Below are 23,839 nucleotides of genomic sequence, written 5' to 3'. Positions count from 1 at the left end.
CAAATGGTATGCATTTTAAAAGGTGACTCTAAATCCCCATTGTTTCATATCTTAAGAATTTTCTTAAGTATATAAAAGTGGGATTTCACACTGTTGTTTAGTTAAATAAAAAGTAACTCATAGTCAGGCATTGGTGGCTCATGCCTTTAATCCCAGCACTCGGGAGGCAGAAGCAGGAGGATCTCAGTGAGTTAGAGGTCAGCCTGGTCCAAAAAAGTGAGTTCCAGGACAGCCAGGACAGCCAGGGCTGTTATGCTAAGAAACTTCATCTCGAAAAGCCAATAAATAAATAAATAAATAAATAAATAAATAAATAAATAAATAAATAAATAAATCAGGAGTTCAAGGCCATTCTTGGCTACAAACTACCACTAAGCATTTCATCCACCTGTTACAGGAAAATAAGATAGGTACGTGGTACCTACCCTCTAAAATACTCAAAGCATTTCAGAACATTATTCCACAGTCTTTCACAAAAGAGAGACCACTGCCTTATCATAGCATAGAAAAATTAATGGAGTCACCATGTAACAGAAATGCTTCTATCTTCTGAGGCTGCAGGAAGAAATACTGCCATAACACCCTAAAAGGCCCAGGATCCATCATTTCATCCCACTTATGGCTAAGGAATAGTACTTGAAGAATCTACATGGATCAACACTGCTTACAAGTCCTTTTCTTTAGCCCAGGCTACATAACAAACACTGTACAAATGCTGAGAGAACATATTAACAAAACCAGTGTTGCTTGTGTTTCTCTTCCTTCTCCCTTTCATGATAAAATCTGAAGGATAAAAATCACGAAAAACGTTTCTTAACGGAACTATCTTACAATGAAAGCACAGTCCACTAAAATCTTGTATTACAGATGTGTTGATTTTCTGGGTGCGGGTTCTTTAAGGTAGGCACGATTTTAAAGGGGGCCTGCAAATGGTGAGAATGTTTATAAAGTGTTTGTCCGCATCTGGGAATGCTCTCTTGTGTCTTACTACCTGAAGCTTGCAGCTTGTCAGGTAGTTTTTCCTGCGGTAATGTAGGCCTGCACAGAGAGGGCAAACCTTCAGAGCTCTAGGGAGGGGCCGGCAAACTGCAGCACAGGTTTGACAATCAGCTGCCCGGTTGTTGTGGCCCAAGAGGGGGGGAAAAATAACCCACTGGAGCATGCAACATCATTTCCTTCTCCAAAGCCCTCCATGACTCCCCGAGAATCTCTGCTCTTTGGCGCTCGTCCCCGACCGTCCAGGAGGTTTGGGCCGCTCACCCGCTGTCACGTTGTCACACAGCCTCAGCGGGACCCTCAGAGCGTAAAGCAGTCCCAGCCCCGCCAGGAACCACAGCGTGGACCCAGAGTTCGCCAGCCCGGCCTTCAGCCGCTCTTTCCAGCCCAGCGGCGGGCCCAGGCCCAAGCCGGGAACAGGTGCATGGGGACACCCCACAGCCCGCGCGGCTTCCGCGAAGAACTCCCCGTCCGCCATCTTGCGGCTCCGGCAGGCGCCGGGACCTGGGAGGGGAGAAGGGCAGGAAACCCGGAGTTGGGAATCCTGGGATAGTGGCGGACTTGAAGCTGGCCTGTCAAGGCTGAGTCTTGGGGAACTGGACAGAGATCTGGAAGGCGACGGAGCGCGTCCTCAGACCGAGGGGCTACCAATCCTCTAGGAGGGCGGGGAAGGATCCGATGGTGGCACTTATTCTGCAGGAAACGGGCTCAGTGTGGCGCTGGAGGGAAGTGGTTTTGCTTCCATATGAGGTTGAGGGTCACCTCTCGCCCTGTTCCAGGGCTGGAAAAGTACTGGTGTTTCCGAGAGCCGAGCCGCTCTTAGCGCACTGGACGCGGCTGCCTCGGAGGCCGAAGGGACCAGGCACTCATAGGTGTAGTAACTGCTACGGGACCAGAGGGAGCCCAGGCGCCACGGACAGTCGAGAGTCGCCACCGAGCCTCCAGGATGAGTGAGGAAATGACTGAAACTCAGTGAGAAACATGTTAAGACTCCGAGGCCTTGAGCGCAAAGCCGACTCTCGTAGTGTGTACCCTTTGCAAGCTGTCACGCCCGCGCGGAACTGACATGGCGCCCTCTCGTCCGGAGCTTCCGGGCGGGTCCTTCCGACGGCCCCCTTGGTGATTCCGCCACTCAGCTTCCTTCCCGGCCTGCCTCGCGCCGGTCGCCGGGCTGGGCCAGAGCTGCCAAGATGGCCGACTTCGAGGATCGGGTGTCGGATGAGGAGAAGGTAAGGGGTCCGCCTCTCTCTTTTACCTCCTCCCTCGACGGGGCCTAGGGGTCCGAGCCGGCAGCAGTGGGGAGCCTGGCGGTGTCCCCGGGAAAAAGAAGGTCGTTTCCCGGCGCTGGCATACTCCCTCTGCACCCGGGACGCTTCCTTCCTTAAAGGGGCTTTCCTTTGCCTCACGGTGGCCCCAGTTCCCCATTCCTCAACTCTTTCTATTCTGGACCGGGCACAGCCTTCCTTTAAAAGAGGAGACACTTTACCCGATTGATTTTTAGCTGTAGACTCTTTTTGTAATTATAAGAGAGGAGATGGAGGTGATGTTGGGACGTGTCATGCAGCAGTTATTTTACCGCCTTTGGCTGTTGGGGCTCACCCCATCCCCCCCCATTTATAGGTATGATTGGGGTTAGTTTGGGACGAGTCACTTCCTGATCAGAGTAGCCTCTTTAACTTCCCTTTTGCTCCTCCTTCCCCAGGAAGTGATTTTGCTGTCACGACTCCTTGACAGGGAGAGGTCCTCTGGTGTTATCTATCCAACCTAACTACACACCCTGGTCTTTTCTCAGCTAGTGACGATTGGACTAATTCGATAAAAAATAAATCTGTAAACCTCAGGGCATTTGCTTAAGAGTTTGACTAGCACTTTTGTTCCTGCTGCTGTACGGCATGTACTTGCCGTGTGCATGTACGGCCAAGGTGACTCCATCCCTTCTGTCTGTCTTAATTTTCTTAACTGTAATTTTTTTCAAAGTAGTTTTGGCTTCCTGTTCAGCGAGGAATAGCCAGTAGGCTTTTTTTTTTTTTCAACTCCAGAAAAGTTTGGTAGTTCATAAACCTCATATTAACACGTTCAGTTTAAATGACACACCCAACCTTTTTTGATGGCCTGATGTGGTGTTTGATAGCTGGATTTGTCATAATGCATTGTGTAGTTAGATCGTTAAAGGTGGTTTAAATACAAGAATACATTATAAATTAAATGGAATAACTTTTTTTCTCAAACAGCAAACATCTACTAAACAGTTTTTCCAAAAAGGAAAGAAATGTCTGGATCTTTAGTAAACACAGCAGCTTAGGGATGGTAGAAGTTAGAATGGTCTCACTAGATAACTCCTTGTGGGACAAGAATGTGTCTTTCGTTTCCTGCAGTGACTGTTACAAAGTGTGAACACTCTGTATAGTATTCTATAAAATCTGCCTGGGTTCTTACAGTAGTGAAAATATTGGAGATTGTTGGGGGAAACTATTTTTGATCACTTCTCCATAAAGAATAATTTAACATATACCTGTATGTGTGTGTGGGGGCTACCATTTTTAAATGCTGGAACAGGTGCTTAATGCCTTTTACAAACTACTTAACAGGGACCGGGATGGCAGTTTGTTGGTAGAGCACTTAATACGTGCAATGTCCTGTGCTTGAACTTCAACATCACAAAAAATAAAAAACCAACAAATAACACATTAGCGTTGTTTTCTCTTATGTGGAGATTGAGCATCATAAATGTAAACACCTAGGAAACAAAAAGGCATAGCTCAACTAACACTGGAAAGAAATCTATAGCAAAGTGTTTATACTAAGGCAAGTACTTTTGGTTCACATAACAATGTTAGAGTGAAATTTTATTCTGTTTCTTGAGGCTGGGTCTTGTGTGGCTCGTGTAAGCCTCTAACTCACTATATAGCCAAGGATAACCTCCACCCCTAATCCTCTTATCTCTACCTCTCAAGTAATACTGTTATACACATATGCCATCACACTTAGATTTGTTGCTTATTTTTAATAATGATAGAACAAACAAATCATAATTAGTAAATCTGCCCCAGAAGTAACCATGAATTTTATTCCTGTTTTAGCAAAGAGCTCATTTTTGTATTTTTGGAGCAGAGTCTTGCTATGGACCCCTAGATGGTCTGAAACTCACTGTGTAGACGAACCAGGCTGCAGTTTGTCCTCTTGCTTCTGCCTTCAATATGCTGGGATTATAGCCAAACCCCATGATGCTGGGTTTAATAGACTTTTTTGTTTTGTTTTGTTTATTGACTACATTGTCTTTATTGGTATAGATAACGAAGTGTAGTGATACAGTAAAAATCCTATGATTTGAGCCAGGTATGGTGGTGCACACCTTTAATCTCAAGGCTCAGGAGGCAGAGGCTGGTGGATCGCTGTGTTCAAGGCTAGCTTCGTGTAAATGTGAGTTGTGGGAGGATTACATAGACCCTTAAGATTTGAGATTCCTGTAGTTCCATTAGATTCTTTTCCTCAGACGGACACATTTATACTTCTCTAAATATATGAATAGAAAGACTTCCTGATTTGGGGCTTCTTACCTTTGCCTGCTTTTCCTTTTAACTTTCAGATTTATTTTATCTCAACTCAAAAATTGAGAAAAGGTAGGAAGAAAGGGTGGGCCTGGTAGTGCCTATCTCCAGGTCTTGGGAGGTAAAGATGACTACTAATTCAAGTTTATCCCTGGTAACAGAATTTAAGACCAGCCTCAATAACATGAATGGAACCCTTTCTCAAAAAAAAAAAAAAAAAAAAAAGGGGGGGTTATTTTGAGAAAAGACTTTTTTTTTTTTTTCCAAGATATTTCCTGATTTGAGTGTTTTGGGAGTCATAAATAAGTAACCCTTGCTGCACTAATTATTTGTTTACTTAGGCTTTTTTTGTTTTGTTTTTGAGACAGTCCAAATTCTTTATCCCAAGCTAATATCTAGAACTCACACTTATAGCCCAGACTTTAGACATATGGTGATCCTCTGTCTTGGGATAGTCAGTGTTAGGCTTAGAGTCATGAACCTCCATGCCCAGTGGTACAGACTAATTTTAAAATCAAGATAAAAGATATTCTTTATCTTTCCCGGCCTGGTGGCCCACACCTGTAACCCCAGCTGCTTTGGAAGATGAGGCAAGAGGATAGAAAAATTTAGGGTCTTTTCAGGCTACAAAGCAACTTGAACTGTCAGCTTTGAAAACTAGATGAGACTGTCTCAAAAATGAAGTAAAAAAGAAAAGAGGGGATGGGAGATAGGATGACTGTATAGGCCAGTGGTAGAGCACTTGCCCAGCATCTGAAAAGCCTCTAGGACCAGTCCCTTCTTTAAGGAAATCCAGAATTGCCATTTTCTTCTTTATTGTTGAAGTGTATTTCATTTGGGATAAGTATGGGGTTTTTGTTGTTGTTCTCTTTTGTTTTAAGTATGTCTATTATGGTGCCAAAAGGAATAATTTAATATTCTTTATCTTTGTTATGTTTTCAGAAAGCAGGAAACCCTTCCAAAGCTTGGTGTTTGGGTCTCTGATTTTCTTTCAAGCATTTCTTTTAAAGCAAGTAAAGTGATTTATATAACCAGCTGCCAAAGCTTTTATCACTGTTAAAGAGGAAGTTGTTTTTTTTTTTTTTTTTTTCCACTTTTGCCTTGTTACCTGAAATGGTCAGAATGTGCTGTCTGAAGAAAGCAGGAAGTGAGAAGTGGAGTAACAGGCAGATAAATGCTTCAAGTTATCCTGAAGTTGAGTTTCTGGAGACTATTCTAGGTGCTTGTGCTCTTGAGTCAACTTAGTTTTAAAGATTTACCAAGACCACAGGCCCTAATTAGGAAATTTGGTGCCATGAATTACTCTTTAGAGTTCTCTGCCTTTTCTGTTTTCTTTATTTGTGATTCAGCAATCCTTTGTTGGTTTTTTTTATTTCCCTCCCCCAACAATGAAGAGAATTCTAGGACTGAAAAAAAAATGATTAGTATGATTTTCCTCTTTAATGAGTAAAATATGTGCATACACCTTATGAATACTGAGACTTGGATCTGTATGCTTTTAATTTAGACGGTTGTGTCCTTTTAATTTAGATGGTAATGTCCTTTGTAAGGGTTTGTTTGTTCCATTGAATGTTTGGGTATTGAAACAGTCTCATTTTGTAGTTCAGATTGTCCTTATATTCTCTGGGTACCCCTCTTTCAACTTCCTGGGGTGCAGGGATTACAATCAAGGATTATCACATATCATGCCTGGCTTATGGCATTTTTTTAAAGCTTTTTGTTTGTTTTGCTTTGCTTTTAAAGCAAAATATTAGTATGCAGCTCAGGTTAGCCTGGATGTGTAACCAAGGCTGGCCTTGAACTGTCTCAGCTTCCAGAATGCTGGGATTACAGGCATAAACTGTTGTGCCCAACTATAAAAGCTGCTGCTGCTGCTTCCTCCTCTTTTTCCTCTTTCTCATTCTTCTTTCTTCTAGAAACGGGTTTATCAAACTGTTTAGTAGAAATGTAAATAATATAAATAAGGCCAGTGAGAGATAAGGCTCAGTGGGTAAAGGTGCTTGTTGGGCAAACCTGGTAACTTGAGTTCAGTGTATGGAACACATGTAAAGGTGAAGGGAAAGAAATGACCTCACAAAGTTGTCCCTAACATCCACACAAAGGCTTTGACAAACGCACCCCTTTCCCTACTTTAATAATAGCAATAGTTTTTAAATCTTGTAAATTGAAGCTAAGATTTAAAAGCTTTGTTAGAGCTCATGAAAATCTTTTTAGGCTAGATATCCTCAATTATAGACTTTACTGGATGAGTTAAATCCTTTGTAGGATAAAGTAAGCTCTGAGTCTTATTTGCTGAGACTTTCTAAGAAGTCATTAGTTAACATTCATTTTATCATTTTCATCTTCCTTCCTCTTAGTTAGCTCTGCTGTTAGTAGTATCGAAATTCATTATAAAATCTTAAACCAGAACACAAAACCTAAACAGTTATAGTTTATGTAATTATAGGTGTATTATGATTTCTTCTAGAACATTGAACTGTTTTATTAGAAACAGCCATGGATGCTAAATGTTGTAGTATAATTAGTCATAACATGCAGACCCCAGGTTTCTCAGCCTTTCCTTTTGTACTACACTAATTTCTATGAACTGTGAGTGAAAAACCAGATAGAGGTAACCATTTAAGGTCTTGTGATGTAGTGGAATAATGTGATTCTAAGTATTAGAAGTCTGTCCATGGGCCTGTTTCCTTCTAAACTGGAGAGAATTAGGTCAGAGTGCTCCAACAAGGTTTACTGAGCATGTTCAGTCAAATAAATTTCTGTTTTAAAGATTGGAACATTAAAATGTTCCAGAGGTTCTTAAATTGTCTGCCTTCCTTTGCTTGCTCTGATAATAAGCAGAGTTAGTTTCTTGGTAATTGGAATCATGCCTTTTTATCTTGTGCTTAGCACAGCACCAAGAACACAGTGTAGTTATAGACTTAACTATATGAAAAAGTCCAGCTTTGTTAATTCCTCCCTTGGTTCTTATGAAGTACAATTTCCCCCTAAGTATTTCTGATAGTCTCTCAATGTCACTTCCAAAAATGTCTCTGGTTTGAGTGCCTTTTTTTGTGTATCCTATGTCTAAGCATTTGCTGCCATTATTGGTGCTCTGCCATACCACTGCTGGGAACATTCAACCCCCCACTCTCCCACACGGCTGGGCAGCATTTTCCAACTAGATCTCATAAAGCTGCAACACCTTGTAGATGCAACTATGTATTTGTACCTGCAAGGAGCCTTGCAAAGGCTCCAAGGGAAGTGTTTCCTTTGTCTAACATGAGTCTTCTCTGTTAGAGCTTAAAAAAAAAAAAAAAAAAAAGACACACACCTAGGCATTAGGCATTATTTTTGCTTTTCTTTGTCTCATGTACAAATTTCTTATATCTCCTTGCCAAAAATAAAGTCCTTATATGGATCGTGAAATTAAAAAAAAAAAAAAACATAGAAGAAATTAGCCAAAGACAAAAAACTACTTGGATATTTTTTAACTAGATTTTAATATCCCTGTACTATACCTTTTCTCCCTTTGTTACCACATATGGTTAGTCCAGGTTCTTGACATCTTATCCTGCAGGAATTAAAATAAACACATGAAGATTTGCAAAGGAAGAAAACTTAAGTTAAAAAAACATACCCATCATACAAATCAGAAATACATATAGTCACTTTCTGCAGCTGGCTACATGAATGAGAATACTCAAGGGCCCCAGGTTGCTGCCTGAGGCTGCTTTTATGGTCTCTAAAGTAGGGAGGAGTTTGGATACTAAAGAGTGGCTCTAATTGGTTCTCTGTTTTGATTGACAATCTTGGGTTATGTAAGTCTTTGCACATCAGTGTGTCCCATTCCATGATACATCTGGTTTTATTCACATTTATCCCCAATTATTTATAAACCATCAGGTGGTAAATAGGAGATTTTCCCCAAAAGTTCACTTAAATGTCACAGTTTAACTTAGTAGAAACAAGCACCTAAAATTAGTTAGGTTGGATATCAATCCACTTCCTGTCTTCCCTTCCTGAGATGTTCTGAAAGGGGAGTTTTTGATGATTTTGTCTAGGGGAGAAGAAACTTGCTTGGAATGAATGGAAGTCCTAATTGGCCAACAGGTTGCTAGGTAGGCTGTTAGAAGAGGTGTGTGTGTATGTACGCACACGCTTGTGTGCCTAGCACATTCAAATTAAGGGCCTTAGGTTGCCAAATGCAACCAGACATGCCTTTCATCCAAGCACTCTGGAGGCAGAGGCAGAGATCTTTGAAAGTTTTGTTTACATGTAAAGTTTCAGGCTAGCAATGACTATATAGTGAGACCCTTGTTTCAAACAAAACAACACAGATAGCACACTTGTATAGTCCAAGCCAAATGGAATTCCACGTTGCAAAGCTATTACTTAGCAACCCACCAAAAAGTCCAGTTCTATGATGGCTCCTCCCCACAAAGCTGCTTGCTGCTCAAAAGACTCCATCTAAAAGCATTTTCTATGCTTGGACACAAACCCAGCATGTGACCATCAGAGGAGGCAATTTTCAGGATGTTGATTTTTCTCCTTCCACTGTGTGAATTGCAGAGATTGAATATGAGTCATGAGCAAGTGCCCTTTCCCATTGAACCACCTCCCCTGCCTTTTTGTTTGTATTTTGTAGCTCAGGCTGTCTTTGAACTCAAAGAAATTACCTGCCTCCAAGAGACAGGTTTTCTCTATTATGTATCCCTGGCTGTCCTGGAACTTGCTATGTGGACCAGGCTGTCCTCAGATTCACAGAGATCCTCCTGCCTCTACCTGCTCTGATTAAAGGAATATATCACCACTCATGTTTAACAACATTTTTAGACTTATTTTCATCATTATGTTTTAAATTGTTGTATATGTTTGGGAGGGGAGGTATGTGCACATGAGTGTGGATACCCTGAGAGTCCAGAAGGAGTTGGATCCCATGGTCCCATGTAGTTGGAGTTCCTGCCCCACTCCCCATGGGAGCTGGAAACTGAACTCAGATCTGCAAGAGCAGTGTGTGCTCTCGGCTGCTGAGGCATCTCTCCAGCCCCCTTTCACAGCATACTTAAACATGTGTAATTGTTCTCTCTGCCACTAGCCTTTCCTTCCTTTTCAACTGGGTTACTAGAAATTCTTCACAGCTCTATTATTCAGTTTTAAGTAGTATGTAAAATTTATCTTTACTACTGCTTGCACATGCATATTTTAAATCATTGTGAGATGCAAAATCATCTGAGTGAACCATATGTTGCTGTGTCAGACATGGTGTAGCATAAAAGCAAGAAATCGGCATCAAAGAAAGGTGGTGGATTTTTGAAATGGAGGGACTTTTCCTTTCAAATTGTTTTGCACTAAGATAACTTTTTAAGTATTTATTATGTGTTTGGTCCTTTATAAACATATGTTCCTATCAAAACATCCCTAGGAGTAAGCTGAAGAAAAAACAAAAACAAACAAACAAAGAAAAAAACCAAGAAACAAAAAAATAGGACCAACTATCCAGAACTAGTAATTAGCAAAGTGCATACAATGTTGGCAATCTGCTTTTAGAGCTTGTATTCTCCTTAGGACCTTGGCTCCTTTGCATAAGTGGCAGATAGTGAGTGGAGATGCTGAGAAGATCTGTTGTGATAAAGGAAAGATTATGCTCAACTCCTAATACAGTAAGGACAGCTGGGATTTATAGCCAATGGGCAAAGATTTGAGTATCAGTAGATGGAAAATAATTAGAAAGAGATATGAAAGACAAGACAATTCTTGCTGAAGGCAGGCCAAAGTTGTATGCAGCAGGGCAATGGAATGAAGTACTTCTTTAGATATCAGAGGGAAAATTATTGCTGATCTCAAGTTGTCAGGCCTGCTTGCAAGTGCCTTTTCCTGTTGAACCATCTCACCAACCGTGGTCTGTTTTTTCTTTGCTGTTTTTGCATCTAGTTTTGAAGCATCTGATATATCACCAATAAAGTGTTTAGAACAATACATTTAATACATGTAAATTCCAAACTGTTGTAGACAAATAAGGAAGGAAGGCAGAATGTTTTGTTTTAAAGTAGCAATTATATTTCAAAAGTTCTACCAATTCCAGCTGTTCTTGTTCACCCTTAATATTGAAGGTTCGCTGAAGTGAAATACACAACACACATTAAGTTACAAAAACCCATATTAAACTTCTCCCTCTTTGTAACTTGGCCTTGACCTCTTCCAGGTCCTGTCTTTCTTGGGAGGTAGCAGGAAAGAACCAATTCCTAAGAGTTGTCCTCTTACCATCCACAGGGTGCCCTAGTGTGCACATGCGTGCACACACACATACACTCACACTAAAATAAAATGCACACACGTGTACACTCACACTAAAATAAAATATTTAAGGAACTTTTTAAAACCAGGTCAAATTGATACTTTTGTTTTTAAAAATATGCTGCTCCACCTGGTGGTGATGGTGGTGGCAGCAATTGCGGTGATGAACACCTTTAATTCCAGCACTCAGGAGGCAGAGGCTGGAGGATCCACATGAGTTCTGAAGCTAGCTAGCTTAGTCTATAAATTGAGTTTAACACAGCCAGGACTGTTAAATAGAAAAACTGTCTCAAAAAACAAAAACAAGCCAATCTCAGAATTTAGGAGGCCGAGGCAAAGATCGCTAACCTTGGGTACATAATGAGGACTAATTTAAAAAAGAACAACAACAAAGTTCAGGCATCTTTAATCCTGATACTGAGAAGGCAGACACAGGTAAGGCCAGCCAGAAGTAGTATAGGGTGAGACCTTGTCTCAAAACAAACAAAAAGAGAGAACAACACTGACAAAGTGACTCACACCTATCAGTATTCCAGGTACTAAGGAAGCTAAGGTAGCAGAATTGCTGAGATCAATTGTTGAGTTTGGTAGAAGATTCCTAGGTGTTTGATGCTTGTGTGTATCCCATCCTAAGTGTCTTCAAATGGGAAAATCTCCCTTAAGGAACAGCATTGAATTCTATGCAGAAAGAACTTACCAGGAGAAGAATAAAGTATATTCTTTTCAAGAAACAAATCTAATTATTTGCCCTTGATATTTCTGGAAAGGAGTAGAATAAAAGCAAGCAAAAAAAAAAAAAAATGCATTTCTTTCTTTCTTCTTCTTCTTCTTCTTCTTCTTCTTCTTCTTCTTCTTCTTCTTCTTCTTCTTCTTCTTTATACTACTGTTGTCCTTTCCTAAATTCGGTATGCTATTTGAAAAATACTAAAAAATAAAAAAACTAAGAGTATGTTAACACATTGAAGGAAAGTTGTTGTTAATGAAAGTTAGTGTTGTTTGTATTAGTTACTGGAGCTCAGACTGATGGTATGAAGGGGAATGTAAGGTGACTATGAAACTCTTATGCAAAGGTTTTCTGGAAAAGGAATTAAGCCCCAGACATGGTGCAGGTGGACTCAGGGGTATCAGAAGTTTAAGGTCAGAGGAAGTAGTTTCTCAATGATTTGAAGGGCTTATTCAGTTTAATAGTTTAAAGCAAAAGTTACCTTATTGCAACCAGTTATGGTAAGCATAACTGATATTTATTGAATTTCTATTTAAATATTCTCATAGTCTTGACAGGCTGTCATACAGTCTTAAAGCAGCTCTGTTAGAGGAGTGTAAGGATTTGAAGCTAAGGTACATGCTAGCTAGGCAAGCACTCTACCACTGAGCTGCATCCCAGCTTCAAAACAGTTCTAAGGAATAGATACTATCCTACTTCATGGAGAAAATATAATTCAAAGAAATTTTAACAGATTGAAATCCAAGCCAGGCAAAATGGTACATTTTGGTGGAGGTTGGAGTTCAAGCCAACCTGAGCTACATGAGCCCCTATCTAAAGAAGCAAGGAGAAAAGCAAAAATAAGGGAGACAGACAAAGAGGTTTTCAAAAGGTGAGACTGAAGTTCAAAACTAAGTCTATCCAACTCCAAAGACTTTCTATTTTGTCATAGTATCTCATATAATATTTTAAAATGAAACCAGTGTCTTGTCACTTTTTCAAAAGGGACATTGTAGAATATTTATGTACTGACTGCTCTATTTAATTTGCTAGGCCATCTATGTTATAGAAAAGGGAAACAAATTTCAAGTTTGCCCAAAGCAAAACTTGATCTTCTAGTACAGGATGGTATCTATAATATTAGTCAATACCTGTATTTTAGGTACTGTGGTAAATGTTCAAGCAAAATGTAGTAGGAACACAGGGAATTTTTGAGACAGTACTAGGGAATACTCATTGAAAGAACAAAAGGGCCCAGTCTCGGAGATAGATTCTAACAGGCAAAAATGAGAAGAGAGGTACAACTTGTATGGTCAGTGTAAGTCAAGGTCAAAAAAGTAAACTCATGAGTGAAATAAAGGTTTGATAAACACCAAGCAGATTAGCTAACAAAAAGACAGAATTTAGATCATATGGACTAGGAATGTGAATTTTTTTCACCCATCTAGAATTTTGTAACTGATACTCACAAAAGACTGTAATTGGTAAATATTTATTTATTTATTTATTTAGGTTTATTTATTATGTTTACATTGTTCTGCCTGCACATACACCTGCACGCCAGAAGAGGACACCAAATCTCATTCTAGATGGTTGTGAGCCACCATATAGGTGCTGGGAATTGAACTCAAGACCTCTGGAAGAGCAGCCAGTGCTCTTAACTTCTGAGCCATCTCTCCAGCCCATGATAAATAAGTGTTTATTAAATTCACCTTAATATCATTTGATACCACTTTAAAATCTGGTTCTGAACATAAGCAATGTTGATGGAACTTATGTTGTTTTTGTTTTCAGCATAAACACAGAAAGAGGGAGGGAGAGAGAGAGAATACATAAATGTAGTTTTTAAAGTGTTATGTTGATGTTAATGGATCAAGGAATGGGACTGGAAAAGTGACTTCATACTCACGCTGAGGACCCAGATTTGGTTCCCAGCACCCATTTCAGGCATCTTACAGGCGCCTGTAACTCCAATCCCTGTGTATTTAGTGCCCTCTTCTGGCCTCCGTAGGCTCCTGCAAGTGCATGGTAAACATACATGCCTATAAAGGTAATTTCATTGAAAGTCCAGTAAGTACTCAATAGCAGTGGTAATAAATTACATTTTTAATGTATTTATTTATTTATTTATTTATTTATTTATTTATTTATTTATTGGCTCTTTTGAGATGGGGTTCTCTGTGTAGTGGTTCTGGCTGTCCTGGAACTCATTTTGTAGACCAGGCTGGCCTCAAACTCACAGAGATCCTCTTGCCTCCCAAGAGCTGGGATTAAAGGTTTGTGCCACTACACTCAGCACATGAGTATTTTTTGCACATGATTTTGTAAAAGTATGTCAAAGCGAAGATTAAGTTTAATAGAGGACAACTGTGGGAATCACTTCTTCCACCCTGTAGTCCTGGGGATTGAACTTTGATCATCTGGCTTGGCAGTAAGAGTCCTTATCCACTGAGCCATCCCACCATCCAAGTTTGGAAGCAAGAGGATAATGTTTAACTTTTAAATTTACTATTTATCATGTTACCTATCCCTCCTTCCCAATTTTGTTTGAACTACAAATTTCAAAAGCAAAGCTTTGAGTCAATTCTTGCTTTAAAAAAAAAATCTAGAGCCAGGCATGATACATCACATTTCTTATCCCAGAAGATTGCCACAAGTTCAAAGCCACCCTATGCTACAGAACAAAACTTTTCTACAAAACAAAAACAATTAAAAATTTTAGCCAAGTGTCATATATTCTTTCTCCCTTTCTGCCACTCTCCCTCTCCCTCCCTCTTCTTCCTTCTCTCCCTTCTTCCCCTCCTTCCCTCTCTCTTTCACACCTACAACATAAAAAATGCAAAGGGTGAAGCTAAATCTATGGTACACTAAGTACTCTGGAATTTTACTCTCTTTTGATATATATTATAGTCAAATGCCTGGATTTTAGTTTCTGCTCCACCTCTTAGACTAGGCATACTCTTGGATCATGGTCTCTTTCCTGCTTACCTTAATAAAGATTAAAAGGGAAGCTTTAATGAAAGTTGTGTAAACAATAGAATAGTACTCACTTCTTTACAGTTAGTATAAGGCACTCACCAGGTCCTAGTTTTGGGTATACAGCAATGAACAAACATAAGTTATTACATTTTATGCCAGGGTTTGTATACTGTTATGCCATGGGGCAAATCCACTCTGCTATTTGCTTTTCCAAAGCCTGGAACACAGAAAAAATAACATCTTGTTATGTAAAAATTTCATGAAATACAAATTTTAGCATACAAAGGTTTTTGGGTTTTTTGTCTGTTTTTGTTTTATCACAATCGTGTTTGTTTATTACGTGGGACAGAAAACATGTGACCAACCAATCCTAAAGCACTTAATCTCTGCCTTCTGCATTATCTGTTTGCTGACTTCTGCTCTGTGCTCTGCAAATTCTTTTGGAGGAACTGGGCAATAAACAGTTAAATGTTTAGTGATGACATGTTCCTTGAAGAAAAAAAAAACAGGTAAAGGGCCTAGAAATAACTGAGTAGGAAGGTACAACAGATAATTTGTATGTAAAGTTAAGGAATGTACTGCATTAAATAAATACATTTTTTTTTTTTTAATGGCAGTGCTGGGGATCCATGTGTGCTATGCAAGTAAGGGTTCAACTGCTGAGCTAAAACAGAACTTAAAGACTATTGGAGGGGAGAATCACCGTCTAGTACAGTGGTTTTCAACCTTCCCTTTCTAATTCTGCAACCCCTTAATACAGTTCCTCATATTGTGGTGATCCCTGGTCATATAATTATTTCATTGTCACTTCATAAGTGTAATTTTGCTGCTGTTATGAATCATAATGCAAATATCTGATATGCAGATGGTCTTGGGCACTACTGTGGGCACTAGGTTAACCCCTAGGTTGAGAACCACTGCTCCAGTAGCTTATTTTTTTTTTTGGCAAAAAGGAACAAAATTTGCCATAGTTCTGAGACAGGTCCAGAAGCTAAGAAGAGGTAGGAAATAGACTTGAGGAGGAGCCTGGTAGGCTATGGGTCTGACTTTAATATTTAATTTAGACTGGGTATATAAATTTTACTACTTTGAGCTGGTTTTATAGCATTGTGTTCAGAGTGAAAAACAGTTTAACACTTGAAAGGCAGTCAGTGTTCTTGATGGTCTCAAATGCATGGGGTCTCAAATTGTTCTTTTCCAGCTCTTGAACCAGAATTCAATACTGCTGCTTAATGTTCTTCTCTCTCTATGACATACTTGAGCTCTTTCCCTTAGAGAATAGAAGAGCGCTTTTGGTTTACTTTTCTCTTTCAATTTAATATCACTTGAGTCTTAAATTGTCAAGCATACAACACTGTATAGATAGGAAAGGAATAGGTAAGCTCTTGGTCAAGGAGTGACTATTAAAACCTTTCCTTGATAGTGCCTCATTTCCTTGATCTGTTTTATTTTAGATTTCTTTGTTTTTATTTCATTTTTAAAGATTTGTTATTTATAGCCAGGCGTTGGTGGCACACGCCTTTAGTTCTAGTACTTGGAAGGCAGAGGCTGTGAGTTCAAGGCCAGCTTGGTCAATAGAGCTAGTTCCAGGACAAGCTCCAAAGCAATAACAGAGAAACCCTGTCTCAAAAAACCAAAAAAAAAAAAAAAAAAAAAAAATTATTATTTATTATGTATACAATGTTCTGCATGCATGTGCACCTCACACCAGAAGCAGGCATCAGATCTCATTACAGATGGTTGTGAGCCACCAAGTTGTTGCTGGGAATTGAACTCAGGACCTCTGGAAGAGCAGCCAGTGCTCAGTGCTCTGCTCTTAACCGCTGAGCTGTCTCTCCAGTCCCTATTTTATGTCATTTGTTTGTTTGTTTGATTGATTTTCAAGGTAGTGCTTCTTTATGTAGCCCTGGCTGTCCTGGAACTAGCTTTGTAGACCAGGCTGGCCTCAAATTAAGTGCTGGCTGGAAGATGTGTTTTAAGTGATGTGTGAATCAGCATATCCTTACTTTTAGAATATAAGCACTTTGCAAACTGAGGGGAGTTTCACATTCCTGTGCTATCACAAGAAACACACTGGCAAAAGGTGATCATGACCACTCAGCTCATTTGCCACAATAAAACATGGTGTGGCACAGCTGTAGTCTTAGCATTCAGGAGGCAAAGGGCAGGTGGATCTCTGATTTTGAAGCCAGCCTGGTCTAGTTCCAAGAGAATCAGAACTACATAGAGAAACCCTCCCTCAAAAAACAAACAAACAAACAAAAAAAAACAAACAAACAAAAACCAGATTTCATTGTTCAGAAAGATAATACTAATTTCTTAATTTATTGATGCCAACAGCCAACGTTGTTTTATATACTAAACAAGATATACATTAGAAAATCATACTTCAACATTTTGCCTTTTGGTTTTTCTTTTTCTTTTTTTTTTTTTTTTTTTTTTTTTAATACAGTAACTCTGGCTGTCTTGGATGTCTATGTCACCCAGACTGTCTTTGAACTTGAGGTGATCCTCCTGTCTCAACCTCCCAAATGCTGGGATTATAGGACTGAGTGAGCCACTACATTTAGACTTTGTTTTTTCTTTCTTTCTTTTTTTTTTTTTTTTTAAGTTTGCCTGTTGGGGCTTTAATTTTTAAAACATTTTATTTACTAGTTCAGTATGGATTTGCATGAATTAATGTATACTTGTGCATGCAGAGGTTAGCAGACAATTTGAGAGGGTCAGTTCTCAGCTTCCACCATGTAGATTCTGAATGCTACAAAGTGAATTTAGGTCATCAGGCCTGGCATCAAGAGCCTCTACCTTCTCAGCCATCTTGCCTTCTCCCATTTAGGTTTAAATAGTGTCTAGTGCGCTCAGCATCCAGCTTGTTTTCAAAAGGACTTGTTCAACAAGTTTTTTTTTTTTTTTTCCTTAAGAGTGGCTGGGAGGCCTGTGAGATGACTCAGTACTTGTGGACAGGCCTGACAACTTGTTCTTCCCTGGATCCTACAAGATGGAGGAAAGCACCAACTTTGTAGAGTTGTCTTCTAACCTCCCTCCACATACTTTCCAGGACAGATATATACCTGTGCATATACACAGAAAAAATGGTTGGACTTTGATGTGACCATGAAGAACTTAACATTGTATGAAGTGTGCAAATCTGGAAATAGGAATTGCCTTACCTATTAGATAACCATCTTTGCTCTCTATCTCTGTGATTTTAACATCTACCTGTGTGTCACATTAAGTATTGAGGAGTTTTCATTGTCTTTCTTCCATAGCATAATAGGACTATCCTGAGAAATCCCTCTAAAGTTAGGCCTTGCCTTAGTCAGGGTTGTTTTTTGTTTGTTTTTTTGTTTTGTTTTGTTTTTGCTGTGACTAAATGAGACACATGACTGAAAGGAAGTTGGGGAGTTGGGGAGGAAAAGGTTTATTTTGCTTATGCTTTCACATCACCATTCATCCCTGAAAGACAGCAGGGCAGAAACCCAGAGGCAGAGCTGGAAGAATGCTGTTCATGCCTGTTGTGGTGGCACTTGCCTGTATTTTATCCCAGCATCTGAGAGGTAGAGGCAGATGGATCTCTGTGAGTTTGAGGCCAGCCTGGTCTACAAAATAAGTTCCAGGACAGCCAAGACTACACAAAGAAACCCCGTCTCAAGAAAACAAACAAAAAATAAAGTTATTTCACCCTTATCAGAAGAAGCAAGCCTAGCCTTGCCTTTAAAGAACTAGAGACAGGCTGTAGGTAAAATGAACAGGAAGGCTGAAAGGCTCACCAAACAAGAATAGCTAATATCCTCATAGGGATAATTGTGTATACATAACGGAAATTAGTAAAAATCAGGACAGTGAAAACTTAGGACAGTCAAAATAACTATCTGAACAGCAAAGTGGGCATAGCTGAAGAGTATAGTAGTGTACTGAAACATGGAACTGCCCAAAGCATAAAATGAAGATTAAATATAGAAGAAATGAGATGCAGGGTAGATCCTAACATTCTAGCATCCATTTATAATAACTGATCATGATGGGGAGGATGGCTGTAGGTAGAGGACAGCAGAGGGAGGCCACAATGAATAACAGAAGAAAGTTTCTCCATAATGCTGTATTCCTCTAATACAGAGCTGAGTTGTACAAATGACAGGTGTTGATTTTGTCCAGACTTTAAAATTGGTGACAGTGCTAATTTTTCTCATTATGTGGGTTGCTTTAGAATTCTAACAGTTATCAGGTCAAGGAAACTTTCTCTGTTGCTTCTAAAATTGTTGGATTCTAAGATATTAAGTATTGAGTTTTATTCTTTTCCAATAAGATTAGGGATGATCATATGACTTTGCTCCTTTTAACATGTAAATCATATCATTAGTACTGAACCTTGCATTTAGGTAATTGGCATTTACTTTGTTTAGACTACTTAGTTTTGCTTAAAATGTTCACGAGAGGTTATAGCCTGTTTTATTTGTGATTGTTTTATGTTTTGACTAAAGTTGGTTATTCAGTTTTTAAAACAAAAACTTAAGGGCCTGGAGATATGACCGAGTGGTTAAGAGTGTTTACTGTTTTTGTTTTTAAGATTTATTTATTATGTATTCAGTATTCTGCCTGCATGTATCCCTGTAGGCCAGAAGAGAATACCAGATCTCATTACAGATGATTGTGAGCCATCATGTGGTTGCTGAGAATTGAACTCGGGACCTCTGGAATAGCAACTAGTGTTCTTAACCACTGAGCCATCTCTCCAGCCCCATGTTGTTACTATTCTTGCAGAAGACCCCTTTGGGTTCATTTACCCAGCACCCATAGGCTATTCACACCCACCAGTGAGATCTGTTGCCCTCTTCTGGCCTCCTCAGCTTCCTGTACACATGTGGTGCACATAAACTCTCTTTCTCTCACACATGCACACACATTTAAAAGTAAATATTTTTAAAAATTTAAAATGGTCGGGCAGTGGTGGAGCATGCCTTTAGTTCAGTACTTGGAAGGCAGAGGCAGGCAGATGTCTGTGAGTTTGAGAACAGTCTGGTCTACAGAGCGAGTTCCAGGACAAGCTCCAAAGCAACAGAGAAACCCTGTCTCGAAAAAACAAACAAACAAACAAAAAAAATCAACAGCTTTGCAGTGTTTTGTAGAAAGAAAAGCGGAAGGCTTCTAGACAGTAAAACTTTAAGTTTTTATTTCAAGAGATATTATAGGCAGGGAAAGTAGCTCATTTGGTAGTTTGCCTAGTGTGCATAAAACCTTGAGTTATATCTCTGCACCACATGGAACAGTCTGTGCATACCTATATTCCTTGTAGAGGGAAAGGTAGGCAAGAGCAGCTATGTAGCAAGTTTGAGCCAGCCTGAGCTACAAGATATCTCTCTGGTTGCAAAAACAAACAATGGGAGAGAAGTCTTTGCTGTCCTTGCAGAGGGTCAAAGATACATTGCGGGTTATGGGTGACTTATAGTTGCCTAACTCCAGCGCCAGTGATGCCCTCTTCTGGCCTCTGGATACCACCAGAACATACAGACACATACACATATTAGTAAAAATCTTTAAAAACAAACAATGGTGCTGGAAAGATGGATCCATGGTTAGGAGCACTGGCTGCTCTTCCAGAGGACTGGGATTTGATTCCCAGCACCCACATTCCAGCTCAACAGCTGTCTGTAATTCCAGTTCTAGGGAATATGACATCCTAGTGTGGCCTCTGGGCACTGCATGGATATGGTGAACAAACACACATGCAGGCAGAACACCCATGAACATAAAATAAAAATGAAGGGGAGATTTTTTAAGGTAACACAAAATTTTTATGATTTGTTAGTTGCACTTACATATTTTTTGTTTTGTTTTGTTTTTTATTGTTTATCTTGAGCTTCTTTTTTTCCTGGGGTAGGGGAAGGCAGATACAGTCTTAGTATGTACCCCAGGCTAACCTTAAACTCAAGATCCTTCTTAGTTGTGCTTCTTAAGTGCTAGAATTAGTTGATGCCCATCCATGCCCAGCTGTTTGTTTCTTTTCTCAATACACTTACTATAAATTTTATTTTTCTTTAGGTACGCATAGCTGCTAAATTCATCACTCATGCACCCCCAGGGGAGTTTAATGAAGTATTCAATGGTAAGTAATGATTAATATTGACTCATAAGCCTTCCTTAGTAGTTGCTTTTTTTTTTTTTTTTTTTTTTTTTTTTGCTTTCCCCCTTTTTTTAATTTTATTCCATTTACTTATGGGGGAGGGGCAGCATGGACAATTGTGAGAGTTGGTTCTCTCATCTACTGTGTGGACCCTGGAAACTAAACTTGGGTCCTCAAGCCTAGAAGCAAGCTTATTTACTTGCCAAGACATCCCACCAGCCCTTTCTCTTTTTAAAATTTTGGTCTTTCGTGGCCCAGGATACTGGAACATGAGTGTACACCAACACCCCCAGCTGTGAGTGAGTGCTTTCTGTCTCCTGATTCCTGTGACCTGTTACAGCTTTGCTGAAGAAATCAACACTTAGAAACATTGAAATGATTTGTTCAAGGCCACTCAGCTACTAAATAAAAGTTAGCATTCAGTTCTAGGTTTGAATCAAATACTTAGTTTTGTCTAGTCCATTGATTAGGATCGAACTCTCAGGTAAGGAAGACTTAAGGTAGCTGGCTGGCATAGTAGCTCATACCTGCAATCCCAGCACTAGGGAGGCTGAAGGAGGAGGATTGCTGCAAGTTCCAGTACAGCCTGGACTAAAGACTGTCTCAAAACTAAAAGTAAATGAATAGAGATTTAAAATAGCTTCATGTTTAAAAAGAATGACAGTGAATTGACTTTTTAAAGTTTTTACTTTTTGATTCTTCCTGTGCTTTTATCTTTCTCATGATAAGTAAAAGCTGCAATTCTCACTGCCCTTCCTCAAGAAGCCCCATATAAAAGACATTTCCCAGGACTAGTGTGGCTGAAATGATTCTATCTGAAGTTCATTAAAATTTCAGATTCTGCTGGGCAGTGGTGGCACACATTAATCCCAACACTTGGAAAGCAGACACAGGCAAATCTCTGAGTTTAAGGCCAGCCTGATTTACAGAACAAGTTCTAGGGCTGTAGAAAGAAACCCTGTCTCAAAAATAAAATTCAGATTCAGCTAAAAATGGTGGACCATGCTTGTAATCCCAGTACTCAAGAGGTTGAAGCAGGAGAATTACTCCAGTTTCAGGCTAGCCTAAAGTACAGAATGAGCCTCTGTTTCAGAAACAAAAGCCAGAAAATTATTAAATAAATTTACAGATTTGCATTTATCACCCCCTCAAGATTTTCACCTGTTAGATATTAGGTGGGTGCAGTGGTGCATACCTGTAATCACAGACAGCATTTGGGATGCAGAAACAGGGTGAAACCTGAACTACAGCCTGAGACCTGGTCACTAAAACCATAAAAAGAGGTCTTGGTTTTCTGTGGTTCATTTTTACTAGGTATGATGGTATGCACCTGTACTCCCAGCACTTGGGAGGTGGAGGCAGGAGGATCAAGAGTTCAAAGTCTCAGCCTTAGGCTAAGTTTCAAACCAGCTCAGTCTACAGGAGGCCCTGTCTCAAACAAAAAAACAGACATTCTCCAAGGACCAGGGATGTAGCTCAGTTGGTAGAGGGCTTACTTAGCATGCACAAAACCCTAGGTTCAATTCCTAACACAGCATAAATTGGACATGGTGATCAAAAGTTCAAGGTCATCTCTAGCTGCTACACAGTGAGGGAATTTGAAGCCAACTTGAGTTTAAAATCCTATCAACAGTGAGGGAAGGGGGAGTGTGAATAAAGTCCTTAAGAATTTTTGTTGGGCTTGGCAGTGGTGGCGCTTGCTTCTAATCCCAGCACTTGGGGAGGCAGAGACAGGCCTCTGTGAGTTCAAGGCCAGTCTAGTCTACAAAGTGAGCTCCAGGAGAGGCTCCAAAACTACACAGAGAAACCCTGTATCAAAAAACCAAACAACAACAACAACAAAAAACAAGAAAAAAACTTTTTTGTTGAATTATGATAGCACACATAATTCTATAGGAACCTATAGACATTAGTTTCCATTAGCATGTTTAGACTTTCCATACATAAGAGTATACCTGAAAACTCATCTTGTAAGCCCTGAATTTTAAAAATATAGTCTAGAAATGGACTAAAGTTTCTTGAGTTTGTTCTATACTCATTATATTCCAATGCTTTCTTCCTCAGATGTCCGGCTACTACTTAATAATGACAATCTCCTCAGGGAAGGGGCAGCACAGTAAGTACCTTTTAAGCCCATGGTTGCAAGTACAGCTCAGTGACAGAGAGCTTGACTGGCCTGTGTGGCCCTCAGTACAGGTCAGCACTTCAAACCATGCGAACCAACAACAGTCTTTCATTCCACTTATGTCTTCTGTCATTGGATAAACTGTGGTGACAGTAAACTGGTACCTTGAAAACCTAATTTGAGACACTTCCAACTAAAACAGTCTTTGTGTTAGTGAATTCTAAAAGAATGAATTTATTTGTTTATTTAGTTACTTATTTTGGCTGGCAGTTTTATTAATCCATAGTCCATGGCCCTAGTGATTCTGGCCCAGGGTTAGATAGACCATCCTACTGTCAGAAACATGTGACAAAGATTTCTTACTCAATGGCAAATAGAAATCACCGACAGGCAAGGCGTGGGACAAGATACAGCCACCAAGTACATGCCCCCAGTGACCCATCTTTTTTAGTTAGTTAAGTTTCTAGAACCCCCTAAAATCATTGCCAGCTGGGGACCAGAACCTCCAAACCAAGCCAAGACAGTCTCTTTTGCTGTAGAAAACTGTTTTTTAAGAGCTGTTACCTGGGAAACAATTGAGGACTGTTTGTGGTAATTCTTTACAGCCAAACCATGTCTTGTTGACTTTGCTTTCTCTCTCTCTTTTTAAAAATCTATCTTTTGGTAGAGGAAACACATTCCCCCTAAAACATTTACTTTCTTGAAATGTGTCAGTTGGAGAGATGATTCAGCAGTTAAAAGCACTAGCTGCTCTTCCAGAGGTCCTGAGTCCAATTCTCAGCAACCACAACCATTTGTGACAAGATCTGGTACCCTTTTCTGGCCTGCAGGAATACATTCAGGCAGAACACTGTATACATAATAAATAAATAAATAAATAAATAAATAAATAAATAAATCTTTTAAAAAAACTTAATATATGAAATTACTTATTTTGGTTTTGCCTATATTTTTCTTATTGAAGCAGAATTTTCCTAGTTCATATGGATATTTTTAGTTTTGGGAAGCAAGGTTTCATCATTATGTAGCTGTAGCTGATCTGAACTTGCTACATAGACTAGGCTGGCCTCAAAGCAACCCTGCCCCCCGCC

The 23,839-nt window shown here is 39.7% G+C and overlaps 2 protein-coding genes across 3 annotated transcripts in view; one reads left to right on the top strand and one right to left on the bottom strand.

Annotated features, from left to right (window-relative positions):
- The window catches only part of St7l (suppression of tumorigenicity 7 like), a 58,921-nt gene extending 57,072 nt beyond the window's left edge, over positions 1-1,849 (bottom strand). The window contains exon 1 of one of the 2 annotated variants that reach the window (XM_051199314.1): positions 1,261-1,849. In XM_051199314.1, the coding sequence (XP_051055271.1) occupies positions 1,261-1,474 (214 nt within the window). In that variant the 5' untranslated portion in view covers positions 1,475-1,849. The remainder of the gene's footprint in view (positions 1-1,260) is intronic. The other variant, XM_051199313.1, reaches the window with a different exon arrangement.
- A 157-nt stretch (positions 1,850-2,006) lies between these two features.
- Capza1 (capping actin protein of muscle Z-line subunit alpha 1) overlaps positions 2,007-23,839 on the top strand; it is a 40,522-nt gene continuing 18,689 nt past the window's right edge. The window contains exons 1-3 of the mRNA XM_051199318.1: positions 2,007-2,225; positions 20,542-20,605; positions 22,688-22,739. Coding sequence (XP_051055275.1) covers positions 2,187-2,225; positions 20,542-20,605; positions 22,688-22,739 — 155 coding nt within the window. The 5' untranslated portion in view covers positions 2,007-2,186. The remainder of the gene's footprint in view (positions 2,226-20,541; positions 20,606-22,687; positions 22,740-23,839) is intronic.

This window comes from Phodopus roborovskii, unplaced genomic scaffold (genome assembly GCF_943737965.1).
Source record: "Phodopus roborovskii unplaced genomic scaffold, PHOROB, whole genome shotgun sequence".
In the NCBI taxonomy this organism is placed as follows: Eukaryota; Metazoa; Chordata; class Mammalia; order Rodentia; family Cricetidae; genus Phodopus; species Phodopus roborovskii.
The sequence above is the reverse complement of the archived record's forward strand: the minus strand, read 5'-3'. Positions and strand labels throughout refer to the sequence as shown.